The sequence below is a fragment of the Macrobrachium rosenbergii genome, chromosome 20 (assembly GCF_040412425.1).
Source record: "Macrobrachium rosenbergii isolate ZJJX-2024 chromosome 20, ASM4041242v1, whole genome shotgun sequence".
Lineage (NCBI taxonomy): Eukaryota > Metazoa > Arthropoda > Malacostraca > Decapoda > Palaemonidae > Macrobrachium > Macrobrachium rosenbergii.
This window is the reverse complement of record NC_089760.1, coordinates 46313980-46341479: the sequence shown is the minus strand read 5'-3', so window position 1 is coordinate 46341479 and position 27500 is coordinate 46313980. Positions and strand designations below refer to the sequence as shown.

The window sequence follows — 27500 nt, the reverse complement described above, 5'->3', positions numbered from 1 at the left end:
TTACATACATAATCCCAGGGTGACTACACGATAGCAAAGTGTCCGCCTCTCTGATCAGTCGGCTGCAGATTTGAACCCGCCACAGACCTCTCTGAAGTCCAAAAGCTGCTGCTGTAACCGACTGTGCCATCGAGGCTCCATATATATATATATATATATATATATATATATATATATATATATATATATATATATATATATATATATATATATATATATACAGGTTGACCATCACTAATCTGGCAATCAGTAGTCTGGAACAATCAGTAATCCAGCACAAATTTTGGCTAGAGTAATTTCTAATGTTTCCGCACCAATTTTCAAATTTTCCGGGTTGCTGCGCTAACTTGCTCGCCGGCTGCTTCGATTTGGTGGCGCAGTGTGCTGCATCAACAAACTGGTAGCCTAGCCTACATGATACTGAACTCCATTCACATTATACAGTATTATACAAACATCAACATAACGAAAGTGCATCTTTTTCATGGATCTTTTAAAAAGTTATGCTTTACTACATTGTTTCCAATTGCATATATTCTCATATTGCTTTTGTATTATAAACTGCGATCAGTGTTTTGTTTTCGGAATCGATATCGCGGTGTTTATTTCGCCGCATTTGACTAAGTTCAAAGCGCTTTTCTTGTTTCTAGTTAGCGTAAATGAATATGGATACTTTATTTAATTGGGGCAAGGATATTTTTCGTTATACAAAGTGTTTTTATGTTGAAATATAACTTAAATACGTCTCGTTGTGAAACTAATTTAGCTATTTTTTTTTTTTAATATATGACGTTCTCGGGAATCGCAGCAGGCCGTTTTGGGGGCATGTTTGTTTTGTGTAAAATAAATCAAGATTCCGTTGCTATTTTCTCTTGATTTCATCATAATACGAGCTTTACGTATTTATCTTTTATCGGCATGAAAACAGTAGTAATTTGTATTCTTTCATGCCCAGTAGTTTTGATTAAAATACATTCTCTCCAGTTTTATTTACGGTCGAGTTTCATCCATGTTGCCAATGCACGATAATTTATAGTCATTGGCAGCTTTAATATTGTTTTTTCAGCTTCAGCTACAACTTGCAGCTTAAAGTTACTGTAGCAGTATATTTCCCTGCCGATCTTTTCTCCAAAGCGAATAAGGGTATAGTGTAAAAAATATATCAGTCCTATTGTACAGTACTTAACGTCATTTGTAACATAACTACAGTAATTGTGTATTACCGTACAATGGTTGAAATACAGGCACAACAGTTGTTATCCGATACGATTATTAGCAAAACAACAGTTTCCCGTTCGGATGTTTATGGCTGTACGCATTTACACGAGTATAACGTTACTAACAATACTTTTATCATTCTCTTTTACTTTTTTAACTAGCAGATGGAATAAAGAGATGGAAGAAAAGAAGTTGGTCTATTGTAAGTTGGTCTCTCTTGCTGCCTGCGCCTGCGTGAAATCTAAAAATATTTTTCCTAAATATTTTCGTATTGGTATTAATTGCTAACCCCATCGTATACTCGATATATCGTAAGTCGAATTATCGTAACTTGAGCACTACCTGTATTTGATAATTGTCTTTTCTTTATTAACCAACTTGTACTGATTTATGGGATACTTTAATTCTAAGATGAGGTGCTTAGCTACTGGGTTTCGTGTATTCTAGCCTAACAAATGGCTAATCCGACACCCTCCAGGTCCCAATGATGCCAGATTAGTGATGGTCAACCTGTGTATATATATATATATTTCTGAGCTCGTCCCTGTGTCAGCCGGTGAAATTCCTATTAAGCACGAATTTCTAGATATAGATATTGCTAAATATACCAGAGAAAAAAGCTATCAGGAATGCTGGGGTTACTACCCCCAGATCGAACATCTATTATAAAATAGATGTCGGTATAGATAAGGGTGAGTGATTGTTGTCACTGCCACAGGACTGCACTCTGTAGACATCCCAATGACAAAACCCCGGAACGTGAGGAGCCGATCTAACGCCCGCACTCACCTGCCCGCCAACCGACGACCCCAGCGCTATCTGTACTCATTCCATTCTAGCACGTTTTCCTTTAAGAAGGCTTTTTCTTGTGCTGGTTTTTGACCATTTTCCTTGAGTTAACCATGTCTTCAAGCAGTTTCACCATTATGAAGTTAAGTACCATCTTCTTGTGGGGTTTTATTATCAGTGAGGCTCTTATTGGGCTGTAAGTTAATATTTACAGGGTCATATATCGGGCGCTCCCTGGCGTTCGCCGCCTCTACCATGATGACCTTGAGGTACACCCTTACAGCTTGTTATTGCAGGGGTTTCTCTCGGTCGTTTACAATTTTATTCATGTTTCGTAATTCCCCTTCAAGAAGTTCCTTTTGGAGGCGCTTATCTATGTCGGGCGGTTCCTGGTACCTTGATTAGCGTCATTCCTCACAGAGGCTTCCTCCCCTTATTTTGGTTCTTACAATTAATTTATAGCTTATACCAGGCTCTCGCGCGAGTAGATTCCCTCTCCAAGGTGGTGCTTTCTTTTGTCAGTTTCACTGATTTGTAGTGTAATGGATGACATGGATAATTCGGATTTATTGTGGTCCGGGCTCGGCGTCAGGAGCAGTCAGTTGGCTGCCTACCTCCTGTTCGCCTCGCCCGGTTAGGCTATACGCTTAGCACAAGTTCTTATATTTTTGCATTTTCGATCATATTACGTGTACTTATGTTGTTATTGGTTAACTTTAGCGGTACTTATCAGAAATTGGGGATCCTAGCCTAGCCCTCTCGCTCCAATCAGTGGGTTAGGCTATTCAGGTTAGGCTTTGGCATTGTCTTAGCTCCCATCTCTCCCGACTATGTCGCTGAGCGGGGAGGGAGGGGTAGGCTGGTCGAGGGAGTTCCTGTTTGTTGTTCCATCCGCCTTACCGCTCGTTTTCCGGGTTTGCTAGGGCATCTGAAGCCCCATCCCCTCCTCCCTCTAATGAGGAGAGAGGAAAAAAAAAGGGGGGATCTTCTTTATGCATTGCCCTTCTGCCCTATGGTCGGTTGTTGGTTGGACTGCGTTTTGGGAATTTCTCTCCCTTCCACCCCTCTTCCTCTCCTCTCTCTCTCCCTTTTACTGTCTGGGCTGCGGCTTCAGAGGAGGGTGAGAGTTTGGTGTTGCTTTAGGCTAATGCTATTATCCTATCCTCCCCTAGTACTTTTGGTGAGTGTCATGTCTCCTGCATTGCGTGGAAGTCGATCACGTCTGTTTCGACGCCCGTGGGAGTTGCAGTCAGTGTATGGGGTGTTCCCCCGTCCACTGAACATAACTCTCGATTCCACCTTCTAAGTACTGCCTCCTGACCTTGCCAGTGGTGTGTCATCTCCTTGCATGTGGGACGTCGGTCTCTTGATCGTCACCCGGGGGACTAGTCCGGTTCCCAGTTGAGAGTCACCCACCCTCCTGGCCTCCATTCTAGTGTCACCCGCTCGGCTAGTGTTTCACTGGTTCGCTCTCCTCCGGGTCGGGCTGAACTTCGATCACCTTCAGGGTTAAACACTTCCTAGCTGGTTCCGCTCCGCCATCCCGGTCCTCCGTTGCCTTCTTACCAGTTACCACTACGGTGGTTTGGTTTTTCAGTAGGTTGGCCTTAGTCACACCTAGTTCTCTAGCTGTATAATAACTGGGGGTAATGATTTACCCCGCCTCCCCGCTGTAACCAAGTAGCGGTTTGAAAACGGGATCTCGGAGGTCCGCGTTGGAACACTGTGACCAGCAGTGTACTGCTATCCTATGTTGTTAACCATTTACTTACTACCGGACTCGGCAGTAATTATACTTTAAGTTGATTTTACAATTAAGAGTTGCATGATCCTAGGTTAAGGTCCTACTCCGTCGAACTATCTCCGGCGCTCCTTAATTTAGTGTGTGTCATGTTTTGCTCTGGTTTATCGTCCCGCCGGAATGCTCCAGCGGGTCCAGTATAAATTAATTAGCATGCTCCATTACCTGCTATAGTTTAAGGTCCCCATCTCCGCCGGTTCTGCTCTGGCACGCCTTAAATTAGTATGTTCATATACCGTCTACCACTTACAGACAGTACGTTGTCAGGAGCCCGGGTGCACTGCAGTGCTGCACCAGCCCTATGGGCACGTTGTCGTTGTCTGTCGTTCCCATTCGGGCTGTGCAGTCTGGATAGACGACCTCATCGTGCGGCACCAGGACGGTTGTGAGGTTTGCTTTGCTCTTTACGAGCTTATCCAGGACGAGTCTGTAAGCCTATAGTTACTGCCTTTAGTTTAACTGGTTGCCTCACTTGTTTCAAGTACATTATGTTCCTGATATATTGCTTATATATCTCTTCACTGAGCGCTCGGTTATTAAGTCCCTGCTCTCTTCCAGGCCGACCAAGCTTCCCACAGCGACGCCTTGGGTTCCCTTCGGGCCTGGGTGGCTGGTTTTGGAAGGAATGTTCCGTCGGGGAAGCCATATGTTCTGGACGAGAACATCCGTAATCTGCTTTACCCCGGCGCCCGGATCTCAGCGGCTGTTCCATCGAAGTCGCCGCTCCTCTCATCGAGCAGATCCGGGTAGAAAACCAGCCTCCCCAGGACGAGAATTTGTACGTGGTGGCGTCGGAGGAAGTGGCGGCCATAAACCTTGACCTGGAGCCGATGAACACAGAACAGGACCAGGAGGTAGGTAGGGAGGTAAGTGAGGCAGTGGGGGCAGGCTCCTTTTTGATTCCCTTCATCCACCGCTTCTTCATTTCAGGGTTTCCAAAAGTCTTCTTACTTGGAGGACAGGGCGCAATTGGCTGTCCCCAAGTTGAAGAAGTCTTGGAAGGCGAAGGGCTATAAGTCCGCAACCTCCCGCAAAGCAAACCCTTTCCCTCCGGTGAAGCCACGGGATACTAGTCCGGTGGCTTCCACAACAAGGCCACTCCCTCTGCTAAGGGAGCGATTCGAGGGCAGCTAAGGCTAGCCCTCCTCGCCAACCTGCCTTTGATCCGGAGGAGTTTGCGGTATACTTCTGCAGAAGTTTACCTCGGAGGTGGATGCTAAGCTCAGCAAGCTTACGGAGAGGTTGCAGAGCCAGGAGAGTATGCTCTCGGGTTCATGCGCTCGGTGGGTCGGCGGTACATTACCCCATTCGGATGCCTCCGCCCTCCCTCCATTTGACAAGGGAAATCCTTGGCGTTTGGCCCTTCATGCTCCCCGGCATGAAGATGCCCTAACGATCAAGGGTCTAGGCACGCACAGGCTTCAGGAGTTGGAATTCTTTCCTCCTGACCTGCTGGCCCCCTACCCAGGCTTCGCCAGGTTGACGGAGGAAGCTTGGGTGAGGACGGATAAGGTCCCGAAGGAGATAGTTAAGTTATCTTCCCAAGGGACCAGGCGCAGTCTACATTGCTGCGCACATTTAATGAGTGGCAGGCGGAGAACACGAAGTTGACCCCCTTCAAGGGCAACTTCACGATGTTCTCGTTGGGTGATAGAATCCCAACCCCTTGCATGACTAAGGTGGCTCTTGCGACTGCCCAGGCATGCACGGAAGGTAAGCCGTCGCCTCAGCTCCGGGAGACTGATCCCACCTCACTGATCTTCCCCGGAGACGATGATTTCTGGAAGGATGCCCCGGCTACTTTTATGTCGGGTAAGCTGGACCCAGATTGTGCATCCACCTTATTCAGTGAGCAGCTTCCCAAACTGCCAGAAGCCCTCCTGAAAGCAGAGTTTGAGACTAGGTGTCGGCTGAGTCGATCACTGAACTCCCTGTGCCTGGCGGAATCCACCTCAGTGATGTACTCCGAGGAGCCACTCTTCCAGGTCCTGACGAAGTCTCTGTTAGCAGGATTTCAGGCGGACCTGTTTGACTTCATGGTAGCGCGGATGAACTGCTGCAAATACATCTTCGCTGACGCTACCATAAGACATGAGCCTAATAAGCTCATGAAAAGCTCCTTCTGGGGTGCTAGTATCTTCCCCGAAGGAGAGGTCAACAATGTCCTGGCTGAGGCAACCAGGGCGAACCAGAGTCTGCGCTCCCCCTGGGGTATCCCTGCTTTCAAAAGGAGAGCCCCCGAGTCCGCCGGGCCCCAAAACAGGCCTGGTAAGAGATACAGGAGGCACAGAAGACAACACCAACAAGCCGTTGTCCAAGCTGTACCTATCTCGCCAGTTGGCCAGTCTTCTACCTCGAAGGCCCAGCCTCAACAGTTCGTGCTGGTGCAGCCAACTCAGCACTCCCTTGCCGCGCCCTACCTTCATAACGTCTCCTGTGTATAACCCTCCTATGAGGGCCAGGGGTCGTTTTGAGAGGCCTTAACAGGAACGCAAGGGGGAGTAGAGCAAGAGCCTCCTTCAGAGGCAAGGCTGCCTTGCGATCCTCTCCCGGGGAGAGAGGCCGGGCAGAGCCTTCACCTTCCCAGTGAGACCAATCAGGTGGGCGGCAGACTTCACCTGTTCAGGGACCAGTGGACCTTCAGTCCGTGGGCCCACAGTATAGTCTCCAAAGGTTTGGGGTGGAGTTGGATCAAGGGCCCTCCCCTGATCAGATTTCATCAACCGTCTTCCAAAGCTCTGCGGGACTTTGCGGTGGAATTACTCAAAAGAGGCCATAAAGAAAGTGAGACACCTGAAATTTCAAGGCAGGCTGTTCAGTGTTCCCAAGAAAGACTCCAGTCAACAACGGGTAATCTTGGATCTGTCGCGTCTCGATCTTTATATACAATGCAACAAATTTCGCATGCTTACAATCGCGCAGGTGCGGACTCTACTTCCTCGTGGAGCCGTCACCACCTCTACAGATCTTTCAGATGCATATTATCACGTCCCGATTGCGCGGAACTTCTCTCCCTTCCTAGGTTTCAGACTGGGGAAACAAGCCTACTCGTTCAGGGTCATGCCATTCGGGCTCAACATAGCACCCAGAATTTTCACGAAGCTGGCGGAAACGGTAGTGCAGCAGTTACGGTCCCGGGGGATATCGCTGGCCGCATACCTGGACGATTGGATAATTTGGGCATCCAACGCTGAGGAGTGCCGGAGAGCTACAGCCATAGGGATCGAGTTTGGAATCCCTAGCCTTTCAGATAAACAGGGCGAAGTCCCGCCTAACTCCGGAGGCTCAATTTCAGTGGCTGGGTATCCAGTGGGATCTGGACTCGCACAAGCTGTCTATTCCGCCAGCCAAACGGAGAGAGATAGCCAAAGCCACCAGGCAATTCCTCAAAGGCAGGAAAGCCTCTCGCAGAACGCAAGAAAGAATCCTGGGTTCTCTTCAGTTCGCATCTGTAACAGATCTGCTCCTAAAAGCATGTTTGCCACGGAGAGCAATCACAAACTCCCTTGTTATGTTGCTCCCAACCTGGACCCTCGAGCTCACGCTACGGATGCAATGTCAGTGGACTGGAACAAATGGCAGAAAATCTATCTGTTTCCGCCAATAAACCTGCTGATGAAGGAGTTGCACAAGCTCAGGTCATTCGAGGTCAAGTGGCCCTGGTAGCTCCCAACTGGCCGAAGAGCAATTGGTTCCCTCTTCTTCTGGAGCTCAAACTCCGGTGTCATCAAATACCCAGGCCACAGCTGACTCAAATAGTGCAAACACGGACTGTGTCAGCTTCCTCAAGAATTCTGAATGCCCTGGCTTTATGGACTTTACAAAATTCGCCGCTCAGAGAGGTGCGGATATTGATCCTGTTAATACTCTGTTTCTGGAATCAGATAAAAGAGATTCTACCCTCAGACAGTATGATTCAGCAGTTAAAAAGTTGGCATCTTTTTTGAAGGAATCTGAAGCTCAAGTCATGACCACCAATTTGGCAATATCATTCTTTAGGTCCCTGTTTGAAAAGGGTCTGGCTCCGGCCACCATTACCACAGCGAAATCAGCTTTGAAAAAGGTGTTTTTGCATGGGTTCAAGATTGATTTAACAGATTCATATTTTTCGTCCATTCCCAGAGCATGCGCTCGTTTGAGACCAGCGACCCGTCCACATACGGTTTCCTGGTTTCTTAACGATGTTCTAAAATTAGCCTCAGAAACTAATAACAATCAATGTTCTTATTTGAATCTGTTAAGGAAGACGTTGTTCCTAATTAGTCTAGCTTCAGGTGCCAGAATATCAGAACTGTCTGCTCTCTCTATAGGTGCGAATCGTGGATTTTCTCCCGTCAGGAGAAGTTCTGCTTTCCCAAATCAAAGGTTCTTAGCAAAAATGAAGACCCTCAGGATAGGTGGTCCCCTGGAAGGTTGTTCCTCTTCCACAAGATCTGTCTTTATGCCCAGTTGCTACCTTGAGGGCCTATTTACGGAGAACTTCTCAATGTTTGTCTAGTCCTCTTTTTAACAGGGAAAAAGGAGGAACGCTTTCTTTAAAGGCTATCAGACAACAAATTCTATACTTCATTAAGCAAGCTAACCTGGCAGTCCCTAAGGTTCATGATACCCGAGCAGTGGCTACCTCCACTAATTATTTTCATAATATGAATTTTGATGAGCTTAAGAAGTATACGGGCTGGAAATCTCCATCAGTGTTTAAACGCCACTATCTGAAATCACTGGAAGCGGTGGCTGTAGGGAGCATTGTCCCTCTGCCTTAAAAGGGATTTTGACAAAGGAAAAATCTATTTCTGAGGGAGGCCCTGTGTCACCCGGTGAAATTCCTTCTTGCACGAATTTCTAGGTATAAATATTGCTAAATATACCAGAGAAAAAGTTATCAGGAATGCTGGGTTACTACCCCCAGATCGAAATGTCTTCTTATATCAAGAAGGTGTCGGTATGGAGAAGGGTGAGTGAATAAATCACAGCCACAGAACCACACTCCCTGAAAGATATCCCAATGGCAAAATCCCCGGAAGAACGAGGAGCCGTTCCAGCTCCCCACTCACCCGCCCATAACGGCACCCCCAGCGCCATCTGAACTCATTCCAGTCTAGCACCACCCCAGGCTTGGCATGCCAAAGCAGGGGGGAGAAACCAGATACTGGGAGGGTCACCGGGTGACACAGGGCCTCCCTCAGAAATAGATTTTCCTTTGTCAAAATCCCTTTTCTGAGTTCGTCCCTGTGTCACCCGGTGAAATAGTAAAGAGAATCATGCCAAGCCTGCTAAGATACAAAATAAACAAAAGGTGATCATGAACAAAAACACATGCTATGAACAAATTAGATTTAATATGCAATCTGAGCAAAGCAAAGATAAACAAAATACAGGTAATTACGGGTGGAATAAAAACACCAACAATACAATGATATAGATAGTAAACACATAGATTATACATAACAGTACATAATATACCTTAAAACAATATCAAAATGTGAAACTACACAAAGCATAAAATAAAATAACACAAGTACCTCTAGGCTTAAATCTAAATACACAGCATAACAGAACACAATCACCAAGACAAACAATAATAATAGCAATACTAGTATCATTATTGAGGAGCAAGGCAGTGAGGCATGATTGAACCAGGAGAACAGGCAGAGAAATAAATGAGGCAGGCGGGCGGGGGGAAAGGATTAGGGTTAAGGATAATTAAGGTGGGGGGATGACACTCCCCACAGCCACTGTAGAGAATTTCAGAGCTTCCAGTGATTTTAGATAGTGGCGTTTAAACACTAGAGGTGATTTCCATCCCGTATACTTGGTAAGTTCAGCAAAATCCATATTATGAAAATAATTAGTAGAGGTAGCTACCGCACGGATATCATGAACCTTAGGAACTGAATCCAGGTTGGCCTGTTTAATGAAATACAAAATTTGTTGTCTTATAGCATTCAGAGAGAGAGTTCCACCTTTTTCCCTGATGAAAAGAGGACCCGACATACACTGAGGAGTTCTTTGTAAGTAAGCTTTTAAGGTAAAGACTGGGCACAAGGACCGGTCCTGTGGAAGAGGCACCACCTTCCAGGGGGACCACCTGTCCTGAGGGTCTTCATTTTTCGCTAGAAACGTAATATCAGGGGAAAGGAGAACTTCTCCCGACGGGAGGAAATCAATGTGATCATCACCTCTAGAGAGAGCAGACAGCTCTGAGATTCTGGCACCTGAAGCTAAGCTAATCAAAAACAAAGTCTTCCTTAACAGATCCAGATAAGAGCATTGTGAGTTATCAATATCTGAGGCTAACTTTAGAACATCGTTTAGGAACCAGGTAACCGAATGTGGGCGTGTTACTGGTCTCAAACGGGCGCATGCTCTAGGGATGGAGGAAAAGTATATGAATCTGTTAAATCAATCTTGAAGCCATACAAAATACCTTTCTTCAAGGCTGATTTAGCTGTAGTAATAGTGGCTGGCGGAGCTAGGCCTTTTTCAAACAATGATCTAAAGAACGTAACCGCTAAGTTAGTTGTCATAGTCTTAGCTTCAGATGCCTTCAAAAAAGGATGCTAATTTTTTGACTGCTGAATCATATTGCCTGAGAGTAGAATCTCTCTTATCAGATTCTAGAAACAGAGTGTTAACGGGTCAATGTTTGCTCCTTTTTAGCAGCAAATTTTATAAAAGTCCACAAAACTAGGGCATTTTGAATTCTTAAGGAAGCTGACACAGTCTTGGTTTGTACTACTTGAGTCAGTCTGGGTTTGGGTATCCGATGACACCGCAACCTGAGCTCCAGAAGCAGAGGGAACCAGTTGCTCTTCGGCCAATGGGGGCTACCAGGGCTAGTTGACCTTTGAATGACCTGAGTTTGTGTAGTACTTTCAACAACATGTTTATTGGGGAAACAAGTAGATCCTCTCCCAATTGTTCCAATCTATAGTCATTGCATCTGTGGCGTGAGCATGGGGATCCAGATTGAGAGCTACATAACAGGGAAGCTTGTGATTGCTCTCTGTGGCAAACAGATCCACCTGGAGTCCTGGAACCCGGCGGCATATCCAATTGAACGATTCCCGTCCAGAGACCACTCCATCTCCAACGGAGTAGTTCTGGACAGAGAATCCGCCACCACGTTCCGCACTCCCACCAGATGGGTGGCTGACAGATGCCAGCCGTGCTTGTTCGCCAGGAGAAGATGGCTAACATCACCTGATTTATGTGACCCGATTTGGAACCACCCCTGTTTATGCAATGAACCACCACGGCAATGTCCAACACCAGCCTGATGTGAATCTGGTTGGCGGGGCAAAGTTTCTTCAGAGTTAGAAACACAGCCATAGCTTCCAAGGTGTTTATATGGAACTGTCGAAACATTGTAGACCATGTCCCTTGTACTTTTTGTTTTGGTGAGTACCCTCCCAGCCGCTTAATGAAGCATCTGTGTGGATTACCAGAGCTGGGGGAGGAAATGAAGGGGGACAGACTTGAAGGCCCTTTGACTGTGGACCACGGTCGAAGTCTTGTCTTCAAGATTTGAGGGATTGAAGAGACCCTGTCTCTGAGCCTGACATTGGCTCGTCTCCGCCACACTCTGTTTATGTCTTTTAGTCTTGCTTTCAAGAGCAGGTCTGTTACTGAAGCAAACTGAAGAGAACCGAGAATCCTCTCTTGAGACCAGCGGGATGCCGCTTTCCCCTTCAGAAATTTTCTGGTAGCTGGCGGCTATCTCCTCCGCTTGGCCGGCGGAAGGGATAGCCTGTACGAGGTTAGGTCCCACTGGAGACCCAGCCACTGAAACCGAGACTCCGGAGTCAGGCGGGACTTCTCCCTGTTCAATTGAAAGCCTAAGGACTCCAGGAATTGATCACTATAGCTGTAGCCTTCCGACACTCCTGTTGGATGGGGCCCAAATTAACCAATCGTCCAGGTATGCTACTAGAAGATCCCCGGGACCGTAGCTGCTGAACAACTGTTTCCGCCAGCTTCATGAATATCCTGGGGCTATATTGAGCTCAAGGGCATGACCCTGAAGGAGTAGGCCTGTTTCCCCAGTCTGAAACCCAGGAAGGGAGAGAAGTTCCAGCGCAACCGGGACGTGATAATAAGCGTCTGAAAGATCGATAGAGGTGGTGACGGCTCCACGCGGCAGTAGAGTCCGTTACCTTGGGCAACTGTAAGCATGCGAAATTTGTCGCATTGTATGTAGAGATTTAGACGCCGACAGATCCAGAATCACTCTTTGCTGGCTGGAATCTTTCTTGGGGACAGTGAACAGCCTGCCTTGAAATTTGAGGTGCCTCACTTTCTTTATTGCTCTCTTGTTGAGAAGCTCCGTCACAAAGTCCTGTAGAGCTTTGGAGGAGGGTTGATGAAACCTGATCAGGGGAGGGGGTCCTGATCCAGCTCAACCCAGGCCTTTGGACACAATGCTGTGTGCCCAAGGACTGAAGGACCACTGGTCTCTGAACCAGTATAGACGTCCACCTACCTGACTGGTCTCAATGGGAGGAAGCAGGTTTGTTCCCTCTACCACGGCCACTTCTCCCCCGGGAGACAGATCCAGCTCTACCTCTGTAGGGAGCTCAGCCTCTACCCCCCCCTTGCACTTCTATCAAGGCCATGAAAGACCCCACGGCCTTCACAGGTAGGGTTGTACGCCGGTGAGGAGACGTACGTATGAGGCGCAGCAAGAGGGATTGGGCTGGTTGAACCAGCACATACTGTTGGGGTTGAGCCTTGGAGGTGGAAAGTTGGTTCACCGTTGAGACTGGAACTGCCTGAACAACGGTCCTGTCTGGTGTTGTGGTCTCCTATGCCTTCTATAATGTTTCCCAGGCTTATGCTGGGAACCGCCAGACTCGGGGTTTCCGCTTAAAGCGGAGATACCCACCGGGAGCGCAGACTCTTGGTTGGCCCTGGTTGCCTCGCCAGGACACCGGAGACTTCTTCTTCTGGGAAAAGATTTGCCCCCAGAACGAGCTCTTCATGAGCCTATTAGGCTCATGACGAATGGTGGCATCAGTGAAGATGAACTTCGGCAGTTCATCTTTTGCCACCATGAAGTCGAACAGGTCCGACTGGAAACCCTGCTAACAGGGATTTAGTCAGGACCTGAAACAAAGGGCTCTCAGCAAAGGAGACGGCGGTTGCTTCTGAAAGGCACAGCGAGTTCACAGACCGGCTCAGATGACACCGTGCCTCAACTCAGCCTTCAGGAGAGCTTCTCGGGATCTTGGAAGCTGCTCACTAAACTGGTTCGGACAGCGCAATCTGCGTCCAATTTACCAACAGTAAATGTGGACGGAGCGTCCTTCCAGAAGTCATCACCCCCAGGGAAGATCAGAGATGTAGGGTCTGATTCCCTAGGCTGAGGTTAAGGGTTTGCCATCCAAGCAAGCCTGAGCAGTTGCGATAGCAACCTTGTTCAGGCAGGGGGTGGGTAGGTTATCCCCGAGGGAAAACATCGTGTAGTTGCCCTTGAAGGGGGTCAACTTCGTGTTCTCCGCCCGCCACTCGGAAAAGGTGCGCAAGAGAGCAGATTGCGCCTGATCCCTAGGGAAGATCACCGTCTCCTTAGGGACCTTGTCCGAGCGTACCCAAGCTTCCTCCGTCAGCCTAATGAAGCCTGGGTAGGGGGGCAAGAGATCCGCCGGGAAGAACTCCAGCTCCTCCAGGCGTCTGGTACCTAGTCCTTCAATGGTCAAGGTATCCTCGTGGCGAATAGCGCCATAAAGAGCAAACGCCACGGGTTCCCAACATCAAAAGGAGGGAGGGTAGCAGTGTCAGGGATCTGGTATTGCGGTCCAGCCCCACCGGAGCGTGCCATATCGGCAAGAAGATTCTCCTGACTCTGCAGCCTCTCCGTCAGCTTAGAGAGCTTGGCCTCCACCTCTGAAGAGAACTTCTCAAGTAACATCCCTGCAAACGCCTCAGGGTCAAAGGCAGGCTGGCGAGGAGGGCTGGGTTTGGCCACCTCTTACTCGCCTCCTTTGCCCGAGGTTCCTGGTTTGCTCCCCAGAGGCCAAAGGTTCAGCAACCTTTGACTTCACGGGGGAAAGGGATGCCTTGCGGACTTGAAGCCCTTCGCCTTCCACACTTCTTCAACTTGGGGACAGTAGATGGAGCGCTGTCCTCAAGATAGAAGACTTAGCAAAGCCCTGAAACGAAGATACAGATGATGAAGGGGAATCAAAGAGGGTGCCCGCCCCCACTGCCTCACTTACCTCTCTACCTACCTGGTCCTGCTCGGTGTTCATGGGCTCCAGGTCCAAGTCCAGAGCGGCACGTCCTCCGAAACCTCCGCAGTAAAGGGGATCTTCTAGGGAGTGGCTGGGTCACGACCCGGATCTGCTCGATGATAGGTGCGGCCACATCAGCAGGAACCGCAGCTGCGATCCGGGCTCCAGGGTTAAGAAGATCTCTCAGCTTCCTGTCGAGGACATAGGGCTTCCCGACACGGGACGTTCCTCCCAAACCCAGCCACCCAGGCGCGAGAGACTCTAGGGCCTCCTTCTTGGAGGACTCATCGGGAATCAAGGAAGGGCTAATATACTAAACTATATAAAGTTTAAAACATAAAATATAGCAACAAGCAAACTGTAACTATCATGAAGAATGAAAGAAAATTGGCTTACCGACTCGTCCTGGATGCACCTTGCAAAGCGCCAAGCAAACCTCACAGCCCTCCGGATGCCAGACGATCAGGTCATCAAGCCGGACCGCACAGCCAGCGTGGGTCCGACACACCACATGCCCGTAGGGTTGGTGAAGGGTGGCGGTACACCCGGCTCCTCACAATGAACAGTCTGTAAGTGTGAAAGTAAATGAACCTCCAACTCTAAGAAACTTAAACTAGAATAGGCGCAGGTATTTTCAACCATACCACCAGAGTACTCCGCGAAATGAAAAAACCCGTCAGAGACGGGCCTACCAGAAAAGTAACTTAAAATTAGGGTAAGCAAACTAAACCCCACCAGTGCCGGAATACTCCGGCGAACGAAACGGGAGCAAATCAACGGGACCTTTGCCACAAGGGATGCCAGGAATAAGACAGCGGAACCCAAGGATAAGATCACCGGACTCTAATAACAATAACAGAAATAATTATAAATCTGACGGCGGATGAGCTAAAAGCAAAAATAAATGCATACATATACAGAGGATGGTAACATAATCGGTTAACAATGGTACAAAAATCCACACTCCCGGAGTCCGCACCACCCCCTTGCCGGGATCCCAAGCCTCAACCGCTAGAGAACAAAGAAGGGTGAGGCTACAAACACCACAATTCCACAAGGGCAGGTGTAACGCCAGTCAACCCAACTAGAGTATCCCAACAGAGAGGAGCGAACAGGTAAGAACAAGGATGAGGACTGAGAAAAAAACCCACATAAAGGTTCAACCCGTTTCATCCCCAGGAGAGCAAAACGCTGAGCTCAGCAAAATGCCATCGGGGACCAGCCCTGGGAGGAGCGAATCCTCCACCAGGAAAGATCTCACAACTCGGGGGACTGGGAACTGGATAACCGACATCACCACGCGAAGAAGATGACAAAAAGCTGGACCAGGGTAGGCCAGGGGAGGGGGGTTGGTGGGAGAAGGAAGGGAGTAGGCCAGAGCAGAGGAAAACAGGAGACTGGGGAAGATGCCTTCTCCCGCTCAACTGCAACCCGACCACGCTAGATAATACCAGCTGGAGAGATCATGGCCTACCCGAATGAAAGGGAAGGGAATAAAGCAGGCTAAAGGTCTCCATACTCTCACCCCACACATAGACGTGCCTATGACATAAAAGGGGAGAAGGAAAGGGAGGGATGAGGAAACAACAGGAGAGAAATTTCCAATCGAAGACCAACCAGGGCCGAAATAAGGGGAATGCTATAAAAGCATGGAGGAGACACACCCACAGAAAAACCTCAACCCCTCCGTAAAGAAGGGGGAGGACTATGGGGCTCACCCACAACCCAAACCACGGTCAGAGGATGGAACAACAACAGAAACTCCCTCCACCTGCTGATCCCCCCACCTCTCGGGAGAGAACCTAGGACCCAGGTGAAAGGGAGAGCAGGAGGCCAAAATTGGCAAAAACAAGCCTAATATACACTAAATCACAATAATAATAAGTATAATAAAAAGCTAAAACTGTCCAAGGGGAAACATCCTGGGAGTCACCTAAGCCGGAAGATGACTGGGAACCCAAACAATAAACATGAACATGAACCCACAAATCAGATAATGATCTCAACAAAATTATCCTTGGAGAAACACCGAAATAACCTGAGCTTAGGAAAACCACCAGGATGAATCCTAGGGGGATAAAAATAAGCAAGAGCCGACAAGGAAAAGCCCAAACAGAACAAGCTGGAAGGAAACCCACAACAAACAAGCTGGACAACATGGTTGGCTGGGGGACGCCGAAGCGTCCATAACAAAACCACGTATAATTAATAAATACGGGCTAAAACAGCCAAACTTATCATAAAAACCCACAATAAGATGGTACTTAACTTGGATACAGTAAAGCTGCTCGACGACATGGTTGATAACAGGAAAAAAACAGCCAAAAACAAGCACAAAAGGAAAACAGTGAAAAAATCACGTGCTAGAAAAGGAATGAGTTCAGATGGCGCTGGGGTCGCCAAGTAGGTGGGGGGGTGAGTGGGGAACTGGGAACGGCTCCTCGCTCTTCCGGGGGAGTTTGCCATTGGGATATCTTTCGAGTGTGGTTCTGTGGCTGTGATTTATTCACTCACCCTTCTCCATACCAACACCTTCTTGATATAAGAAGATGCGCCGATCTGGGGGTAGTAACCCCAGCATTCCTGATAACTTTTTCTCTGGTATATTTAGCAATATTTATACCTAGAAATTCATGCCAGAAGGAATTTCACCGGTGACACAGGGTCGAACTCAAGAAATTAACCTTTAATCCCTATCCTTTCCCCTAAATGCCTCATTTACTTGCCCTGGCATTTTCTCCTGGACCAGACATGCTTCACAGCCTGGCTCCTGATATTATGATGTACAATCTTTGTGTGTTAGTTTTTAAGTTTGCAATATGATTTACTTGATTTAGTTTTAAGTCCGAAATTACCTTTATAAATTTTCTGTCGTATATTTAGTTTTGGTAATTTTAACCATAGTATTATGATTATGTACATAGTGTTTCTCATGTCCTTTACTGTATTAATTATATCCCTAATTATAACTCAGTTTCAAACTGTCTATACCTTTTGTATTTAATCATGTTTTGGGGATAATTAAAAATCATTTTCAATGTGTTTTTATACATGTTCACCTAACTGTTCTGTTCACTTTTAGATTTTCAATAAAGCTTATTGCCTCATGAAGCCAGAAAGAGATAGTGTTCTTGGACACCTCTTTCTTGGTCGAGCCAGTACTAACAGAGAGTCGCTGATGACTGCAGGCCGGAGATGGTGGAGTCCGCCAGACAGCACAGCAGCACTCTAACAGACTGTCATTACCAACAAAACCCTAGAGGATCGTAAAGATCAATCTGGCATCAGGGACTGATGGATTCTATTCTTGTTACAAAAATCTAGCCGGTGATCTCATCTCATCCCTCTGAGAGCCGCACTCCATGCAGTCCGCAGCTCCACTCTACTCTTCATCCATGCCAGGGCTAAAAGAAATGGTCCTGACGGTCAGATCCCTGTCTGACAACTCTTGTAAGGGCTCGTGCACTGCTAAAAAAGAAAATGGTCTTGAGGGTCAGATCCCTGTCTGACAATTCTCATAAGGGCTCGTACGGTGCACGAGTCAGGCTCCCGAGTACGAGAGTCAAATCCCACATAGGGGTCCTGAGTTCCCTGGGAGGGCAAGACCTTTCAAAAAACTCTTCACTAGCAATGAGATCCCAACTAAGAGGACACCATGCCTCTCAGGTATCGGGCTAGGCCTAGGGCAGCTTCTATAGCCTTGTAACAGCCGAGACATCTCTATTGCTGTGCGGTGAGAAAGACCTCTTGTTTGCAAGAGATGCTGGATAGTCTCCAGCCATGAAGTGCAAGTGACTCCACGGACTAATGGAACTGTTCTATGTGCGGCTGACACAGCAGGTTGTTCCAGGGGGGAATCTCTCTCGGTGCATCGATGAGAAGAGCTAGCAGGTCCAGATACCATGCGGCATGTGGCCATTTGGGAGCCACTAGTGTCATTCTGAGATTCCTAGTGATCATTACCCTGTTGATCACCAGACAAAGCAGACAGAACGGTGGAAAGGCGTAAGCATCCAGGTTGTCCCGTGGGTGTTGGAAGGCATCTTCTGCTACAGCTCATGGCTTGGGTATGATGGAGCAAAACACCTGGAGCTTCCTGTTGTGGTGGGTGGCAAACAGGTCAATCGATGGAGCCCCAAGAAGATTGAATAGCCTTTCACGACATCCATATGAAGGGACCCTACTCTGACCCCCGTTGACTGAGCTCTGTCTTCCACTACACTTCTCTGCTCAGAATGTATCTGGTTGACAGGTCTAGCGAATGGCTACCACCCACTCAGCACATGCATTGTAAACTGGTGCAGTGAAAGAGACACTGCTTCCTGTTTGCTGGATGTACATTACTATGGATTGTCACTAACACCACCGAGTGTCCCATCACTGATCCTGAAACTCTGGAGGGCCAGGAAGACTTCCTGAGTTCCAAGATACTGATGAAAAGCTAAGGTCTCAAACCTAACACACACCCGAAATCATAGCTGGTAGAACAGACGAGGGAGTCGTCCGGGGAGGAGGAGGTGGTCGCTAAGATCACTTATAAAACTTCCATCCCAACTTTTAATAGTTTACAGTGGCCCATCGATTCCGTCACCCGAAAACAAGGGGGGATAAAATGTGATCACCATTTGAGGTAACGAGAGTTTTGTTGTAAGTTTGGCCGGAGGATGAATTCATGACATGTTTTCCTTTTTCCTAGTAAGTTATTATATTTGCTTTTTTGGAGCGATAGAGAGAAAAATAGGAAGAGTCTCAGAGAAAAATCAAAGAAAGTAGTTGGTTTTGTTCGTGTTATCTTTTTAACTGCATTTACTGTCAGTAGTGAGGCGTGTCTGTTATATTTGGTCACCCCTTCAATAGGTCAGTTAATGTCTGTGTTGTTGCATTAAAATGGACGGGAGAAAAGCGAAACACCCAGTGAGACAGGGGCGCACTCTTTCAGCTGTAGCTGTTATTGCTTATCTTTTCGTATTCACATAAACTCCTTAAAGGTTGAATACTTTTTGTTATAGTTAATGAGAGAAGTAAGGTTATGAAATATTATCGTTTTCTGTAATCGTTCAAATTACATCTCGACGGAATGCTTAAAACCCCGTCATTAATTTATATAAACAAAAATATGACCCGGAAATATCTATGTAATTCTGAAATCACTTAGCAAAATGTCAAAATCCTGGTTTTTATACTTAGACATCATTGCAGATAATTGCGGCTCCTATTACAGAATTCCTGGTAAAGGGTAGAGCAGCATTTACATTCTATGAATAAGACAAAGTTTTGCCATTTTATCAGCATATTTTCAAATCTGTTGGTTCTGTTAAGTAATCATTACCTTTATAACTCTTCTTCACCATCCCAATCGTATCGCATGAATTAACTTATTTAATGAATAAACTATTATCACTACTCCAACCAGAATCAGTACACCGTACATGCAGAAATATACTGTACAAAAAAAGAGCATATCAGAAGAATTAGATAAACGTGATTAGAGCAGACACGCTGACAATAATTTTATGAAGTCTGCTGCAAACTTTTTCTTTTTTTTTTACAAACGTTCGTTGAGATGATCTAGCCACGGCACCCAGTTTGAGAATCTCTGGTTTAAGAGCACCACAATCTTAGTAATTGTAGCAATATGTGCTCATCGATTAAGTCTTATAGAACGTGTGACAATCTACGGAAATGAGCTCCGCATTTAACTGCCAGTGGTGCAAATGTCCTACTAAAAATTAAAATTCAGTCTTATTTGACAAAATGACCGAGTTATTTATGGAACATGAACATGCAATCGTAACTTAACGTATCTGTTTCTTATTTATCAGAATTTAAAGAAAATTTTGATAAAAAATTTAATAAACAAGCAACACATTTGCAAATTTTTTACGGATATTTTTCTAGTATAACCATAAAAGTTTTGTTCGTAAGTACTCTAGGAAAGGTTATATTATGTAGATGTCTTTGCATTTAGTGTGAAAATATGAAAGCCAGCTTAAGAAGTATACTCAGATCAAAATGTAGGGTCAGAGTTCTATGAATAACCATTATGACTTCATAAGATGAAATTTCATATTGTTTACGAAAACAAAATTCGTCCCAGGGAATTTAATAATAATGATAAGTATTATCACTATTATTATTATAAGAGATAACATAATTTTAATGAATTTCAGATATGAAAAATATTTTTATAAAACCTAGCTTAGCGAGTGTCAAGAACAATCCTATGAAATGGAAGTAATGAATATTTGATGAGCGTAGGAGGAGAGCAGAGCGAGAGGCATTTGCAGTTGTGTTATGAAACCGGTGTGGTCTATCAGGTGTAGCTTCAAACGTTCGGAAAATCTAAGATCTTAAAGAGGGGATGACCTATTCAGAACTGTGTTTGTAAGAGAGAGAGAGAGAGAGAGAGAGAGAGAGAGAGAGAGAGAGAGAGAGAGAGAGAGAGAGAGAGAGAAAACAGACATATTAGGAGAAAGAGAGAGACAGAGACAGAGACAGCCAGAGAGAGAGAGAGAGAGAGAGAGAGAGAGAGAGAGAGAGAGAGAGAGAGAAAGAAAGAGAGAGAGAGAGAGAGAAAGGAATGTATAAAATGCTAGAATTTTTGTGGATGTTACATGTTGGCAGACAGGCTTAAGTCAGCACTGACAGAAGCATTGAAATAAATTCATTATTAGTGAACAATTAGGGTTATGTTGAAACGTAAACTGGCGGCATCAGAGATGTTGTCGGTTTCTTGTTTAAAGTAAAGTGCATGTATTAGATTTAAAGCTGAAAGATTCATAGTGTGGAAACACTGAAGAAATGTCGAAAAATCACCTGCATTCAACTAATTTCTGTAGTTTGCAGTTATGTAATTTTTTTATTCTGTCATGAGTTTGATCGTCTGTTGTAATGATATATATAATTCCACTATTGCTATTATTCCCACCCCGCTATCATAACAGATTAAGTACATTTTAATTGTTTCAGTGACTTATGAACTATGGTACTTTAGTTGGTGAGACTGTCTTGAAACAGCAAGAACCCAATTTTTCGTCAATCTAAAAATTATAGCGATTCATGACTCCTATATACCCATACCGTCAATTTTGAATTAAGAAAAGGCATAAATTCTAACAAATAATCTGAGAATATTTTCAAAGACAAAAGTTTTTTTAACAAGAGGATCTTGGTTAGATAAACAAACAAAATCATACGCACACGCAAACATGCACGCGCGCTACCAGACTGAAGATCGAGGATTTTAAAGCGGGAAGTTTTTTGATGAACTCGACTTCTTTATAAGTCAACGTAAATCAGGATTATACTTAAAGATACGTTACGCTATTCAGTTAAACCTTGACTTATGCTACAGATTGCTTTCAATATAGAAGGTACTTACACTGGACGTCAGGTAAAAATGCTGTATACTTATCTTTTATACATATTTATTTCTTCATAATTCGCTAAGAAATAAGTTTTTATTATTCATGTGCATCAGTTTTTTCTTCCCCACAGATATTAGAGACTAACATTATTTTGTTCTACCCTGTTTGCAGCATTCCTTTCCTATTGGCGTAGTCCTAGGAGAACTAGGATCAATGATAGATGCACTCCCTCCACAGTCTTTCTATACTGTTCTTATTTTCTTCCCTCTCCAAGATGCAGATGTATCTCTCTCCATAAACAGTTGTCTCCCCTTTTATCATCCCTCATCCTTCTTACTTGTTCTGTATGACTCTGTCAGATGACAATATTGACATTAATACACGCACACATTAAACACACACACACACATTGAGCCACACACACACACACACATATATATATATATATATATATATATATATATATATATATATATATATATATATATATATATATATATATATATATATATATATATTATATATACACATATACACTGTATATATATATATATATATATATATATATATATATATATATATATATATATATATATATATATGTCTGTGGGTGTGTGTGTGTGTGTGTGCGTTTGTGTGTGAGTATGTCTGGTGACATAAGCAGTGGACTTAAGTAGAATGCAGCTTGGCTGATAAAAAAGAATGAGTGTAGCAACATCATCTAAAAATGTTGGTTTTTCATGCATATGTATATATATATATGTGTGTGTGTGTGTATATCTTTCTGGAGAGTGTGTCTGTGCTTGTACAAGGGGTATCATTACAGTCTCAATACTCTCATCTGACCTGGTCCAAAAAGCGATGAAAATTGGGATGCATGTGCGGTCTTAACTCTATGAGGGGACCTAAACAGGAAGAGGGTTCAAGGATTTGGTAGTAGATAGATTACAACTATCATTGAACCTAGCACTCTGGGACTACTGATTTCCATAGACTAAAGTGATGTAATGTAGCACGGCAGGTATACGACGCTACCCTCAAAATAGGACTCTCTCGCTGGCCCCAGCAGAAAAGGTAGCTGTAGATAGCTGACAGAGAAGCTGTTTGTAGTAGACCAAATGGGTATTGACAGATAAGATAAAGCTGGCGCTACTAGTCAGCTGGAACATGAAAAGTACTGCCCATAGGGAGAACGTTGCAAAAATGGTCGCCAAGGTAACATTATTTTCTAAAAATCTGAAGAGGAAACCAGAGCATACGAAAAAGGAAACCTGTTTCTAAACTGGAATGTAGCATTTTGAGCCATTTAATCTCGCAGAGGTTTACTTACATCCCCTCCAAAAAGAAATAAGACTCCCTTTTAAGGAGGATGCATGAATAGGCACTATTTGCGTCAGAAAGGCAATGAACTTGATTGCGTTATGAGACCCAATTCCTAGAAAATCACGGATGAGGATTAATGGACGACGAAATCAACACTAGATGAAGTGTAGATTACGAAAGTAAGCCTCATCGGCAAAAGCAGGGGACATGGAAGAGATACTCTGCAGAAGGTCACTGATAAAGAAGACAGGAAGTGAAAGTTTTAGAGAGGAATTTACGCTGCAACAGAAGAGATAAAGGCATATATTGTGGCGTCGACAATAATAAAAAAAGGCGATGAACAAAGAAGTTTTGATATAGAAGAAGTAAACCAGTAGAAAGTTTGTCTTAAAGGCCTTAACATACCATACTTCTTTAAACGACTATAGATATCAAGACGACTGAGCCAAGATTCCTTGAAGTCCCGCAGAGAAGACACAACGACCTGGAAACAGGAAAGAAGTCATCAGAAAATTTTCTTTTGGGGCTAAGCAACCTCATCCCTAAAGGCTTTCTCAGAAATCGGAGAAGCCATACATTTCTGGAGCCGTTCACTCCAAGGAAAGGAAAGGAAAGGAAAATATCAGTGGTAGCATGTGCATATACACATATACTGTATATATATACATGTGTGTGTGTGTGGTATGTAGGTATAATATATATATATATATATATATATATATATATATATATATATATATATATATATATATATATATATATATATGCTCTTGTTTTAGATATAAAATGGAGGAAAATGAGACTGAAAATTAAGAAAAAAATATAATGTAATAATAATACAGTGAATAGTCTGCATTATGAGTAAATCGCATTGAAAATATCTCTAGTTTAGGCAATATGTATGAAAGTTATGAGAAACAGTAAGATGAATCAACTAAAAGAAAGAAACAAAGCATATGACAGAAAAGAACCAGAAAATACGGTGAAAAAAACAATTGCAAGAAAGATTCCTATCAAAAGAAATCAAATGAAGAAGAATAACTTCTCGCACAGCTTTGGTCAATGTTCTGAATAAGTGGAAGAAAAGGGGTCTAACGCTGGAAGACCAACCTCTTTCTTCCCTCCCCCCTCCCCAAACCCCTTCCCCTCCGTTTCCCTTACCACCTAACCCCTTCAAATCTCCACAGCATAGAGAGAGAGAGCGAGAGAGAGAGAGAGAGAGAGAGAGAGAGAGAGAGAGTAGAGAGAGAGAGAGAGAGAATATTTCTGACACATGACAAGAAGAGTTGACGGGCAAAAGGTTGTAAGTTTTTATTTCTCACAAATGAGATAAGAAAACTAGATGACAGGTGAGGAGGATCATAAGGTCAAGCCCTCATTCTTTTTTCTTGCCCTCTGTGGATAACCTTTTGTGAAGTAGAGCAAACGGCAGACCAAGTTTCTCTAAGAGTTTAAAATGAGCAAACTTGCTGCGAGAGATTCGCCTCTAAGCACGCGGCAGATTATGGCGATCTCTGAGCCCTCCGTTCATAATACTTTAAATGCAAATCTTCAGAGGTTTAATTCGTGCAGAGAATTTTTCACTATAATAAAATCATAAAATAAAAATATAAATTACTGAATAGATAAATAAGTCAGAGGGACAATAGATCATCAATAGTTACAATTAACAATAAACTGTCTGTTACAGTTATCAAAAACGATATATTCTGAATAAATCAGCAGAAACAAAGAAGCATCTCGTATGCCAACGTAAAAATGTTCGAAATCTGGTTTAATCGAATGTTTGCTTGAAAGATAAAATTTGTTTTTGATCTACAAATAGTATATTGGGAAAAAAGCAAACATAACATAAAAATAAAAATGCCTTGTGAGGCAGTCTCTTGAGAAATGAGAAGAAAGAAATTATGCTTCTCTTCTCTCTTCTCTCTTCATATGTGAATCTGCAGACTGATAGAGAGTGGTAGTGGTATGGTGCAGAGAAAAGGTGGTGTGGGTGGTATGGTGTGTGTGTAGTGTGTAGGTAGAAGACAGTTAAGACTGTAGTGTTAGTTTACAAAGCCGTAATATTTCAAAACAATCCATCTCCAATCTCTCTCTCTCTCTCTCTCTCTCTCTTTTCAGTGGGCAATTATGTTTGAGATTTTGCCAGACTTGCATATCAGTAATGTCTGAATTAGAGAGAGGACTTGGTGAGAAATAGCATCATACGCAATATTAACTAATAAAATATCTGTAACAATCATGCGTATTATTGGCAAAAATATTGAGCGAACAGTGGTATTTGAATAATGAAAATGAAAGTTTCAAATATTGTCGTCATGCCAGTAGCTTTTTCGCAAGCAAATTTAACAAATATAAGTATTTATGGCGTGTTTGCGTAAAGTTTAATCGCTGCTATATTGCCGAATCATTGCCGAGAATTACGCCAGCCAATCGGTCACAGTATTCGCGCAAGTATTATGTTGACTACACTGCAGTGCAAATTGACGACAAAGTCACCAACTTTTATCGTAGTCACGGATGCCACTTTGCTTAATAGACTTAGATAAAAGATAAGAATAACGGATAACGACGGAGAAAACGAATAATAGATGGATGGAAAAGAAGATAAAGGCACAAGATGGTCAAAGACAGCCCACAAGTGCTCAAATGTGACGCTTCAGAGCTTGACTGAACAGTAGCTTGTAACTTGCAGAAATAATCGTTGTTTGCTGCTACAGCAAGTAAATATGTAAAATTCATGACAGATTTTAACCAAGTCAGCTAGTGGCATTATATCACTGAATACAGCAGTTCTGGCTCATGAATTACTAGATTGAACAGCGGTGCCATACCACTTCAATATTATTATATTGAAATAGTATTTAGGAAGCTTGTCGATTTGTTGTGGGACATAAGTTATTTGGAACAGAGGGTCTATATCAGAGTAAGTCAGCTATTGCATTGAGAAGATTTAGTGAAAGACCCAATACTAGTGGAGTTAAAGACAGTAGTTGTGGCTTGGTTTCATGATCCTCACAGGCAAATGAAGGTGTTGCGCCTAGAGCTGTGTTTTAAGATGCAGCTTCTTCGAAAGGCATTTGTGTCTTTTCTGTAGTTGCATTCATATGTGTGCCAAAGCATGCAACAAATTACAATGATGATGATAACACTCTGATGAATCCTGTTTCACATGCAGTGAATTGGCCTCACACACCATTACTGAATGACTTCGTTGGGACACAACTTAAAAGATTGTCTTCAGAGTGTGTGTGTGTAAGGTAGGTAAATTGTGTGTTGTTTAGAAAGGAATACCACACATTATAATAGTGCCTGCAATATCTGCATAGTCTAAATTGTAACCAGCTGCGTCAGTTAAAACATTTGTCATCAAACCTTTGTTACCCTGCCTTTTGACTAATACAATAAAATAACAAATTTTGCATACACGGGATACCCGACAAGTATTGTAGCCGATACGGCTCATTAGTCAACGGAAAGCTTACTTGACACGGCTTTCGGACATTTGCCGCAGCAGCTTCTAATAGCCATGACCGTGTCGACCGAGCTTCATATGAGCCAATGTAATATATGAAATGTTAGCGAAAGCCGCTGACCGGTAATTTGGAAACCTGACGAAAACATTCTAACATGTTATTCAGATGAATATATGTCGTTAGCACGACTATGTTAAACTTTTTCCATGGATAACTACATACGGCTTTCTTGCTACTCACATCGTTATTCAGAATCATTAGCGTCTAGTTACAAATTGTTCCACCAGCACAAGGTGGGTCTGTAACCCTCGTGGAGTGCACCAAAAACAGCTGAAATGGGTTTATGACACACATTTGGTGAAACTGCATATTTAAATTTAAACTGATCTAGTTGCAAGGCAAAAACGTAAAACATTCCTGAACATGCAGTAATTGTTTAATATTATGAAGAATCAGGAATCGTGAAACAACATGACAGTTTCAGTATTGTCAGCAGATGCACTTATATGGCAAAGTCATTTTGCAAAAGTCAAAGATTGTGGCTCAAGATTGTCTCCTTGAACAAATAGACAGTTGAGTACTTTCAGATGAAATTTGCTTTCAGCTGGAGCGTATTTAAGGAGGAGCAACGAGTAGTTGCCTGTTTATAAATAAGACATTGCAGCCACAGCTGAATAAAAGACAGACTCGAATACGAGAAATTTAGTGACAAGAGCAGCTTTTTCTCAGAAACAGCCACAGAAGGGAATACACGTTTTTATTCACTATTTTTTATAAGGACTTCCGTAGCTATTACAAAGTGATGATAATAAGAAAGTCACTATAGTCTTCAAAGCACTATATCGATGTTGTTAGTATCAACGATAAAGTGAGGCGAGTGACAGCTGCATATTCGAGTGCAGAGGTAAGAGATGTTATTTTACGTCTGAGCATTTAAAATTTAATGATGTATTCCAATATGATCTCGACAGAGACAGTTCACTTCTGACTTTACACATTGGTATGTAGCAATGTAAGAACTTATTTAAAGTTACAAACAGCTTTAAAGTCATTAAACAGTCGTAGTCGTTCATATGTAATGAATTTTGACAACAGAGCAATAGGTATGTAGTTGATCAAATATTCGAGTTATTTTATTTCTTAACAAAGCCATAGTATAGCCAGAATGTAGTGTTATTATTATTATTATTATTATTATTACATTATTATTATTATTATTATTGTTATTATTATTATTATTATTATTATTGGCTAACTCACCAAATTATATTGGCATGCCTTATCATTGACA

General features: G+C 43.8%; 1 protein-coding gene across 1 annotated transcript in view; it reads right to left on the bottom strand.

Annotated features, from left to right (window-relative positions):
* Nucleotides 1-27500, bottom strand: part of LOC136849330 (long-chain fatty acid transport protein 4-like) — a 431083-nt gene that overhangs the window by 82543 nt on the left and 321040 nt on the right. The window contains exons 12-13 of the mRNA XM_067122690.1: nt 21022-21028; nt 2008-2033 (exon numbers count right to left, since the gene is read on the bottom strand). Of these exons, the coding sequence (XP_066978791.1) occupies nt 2008-2033; nt 21022-21028 (33 nt within the window). The remainder of the gene's footprint in view (nt 1-2007; nt 2034-21021; nt 21029-27500) is intronic.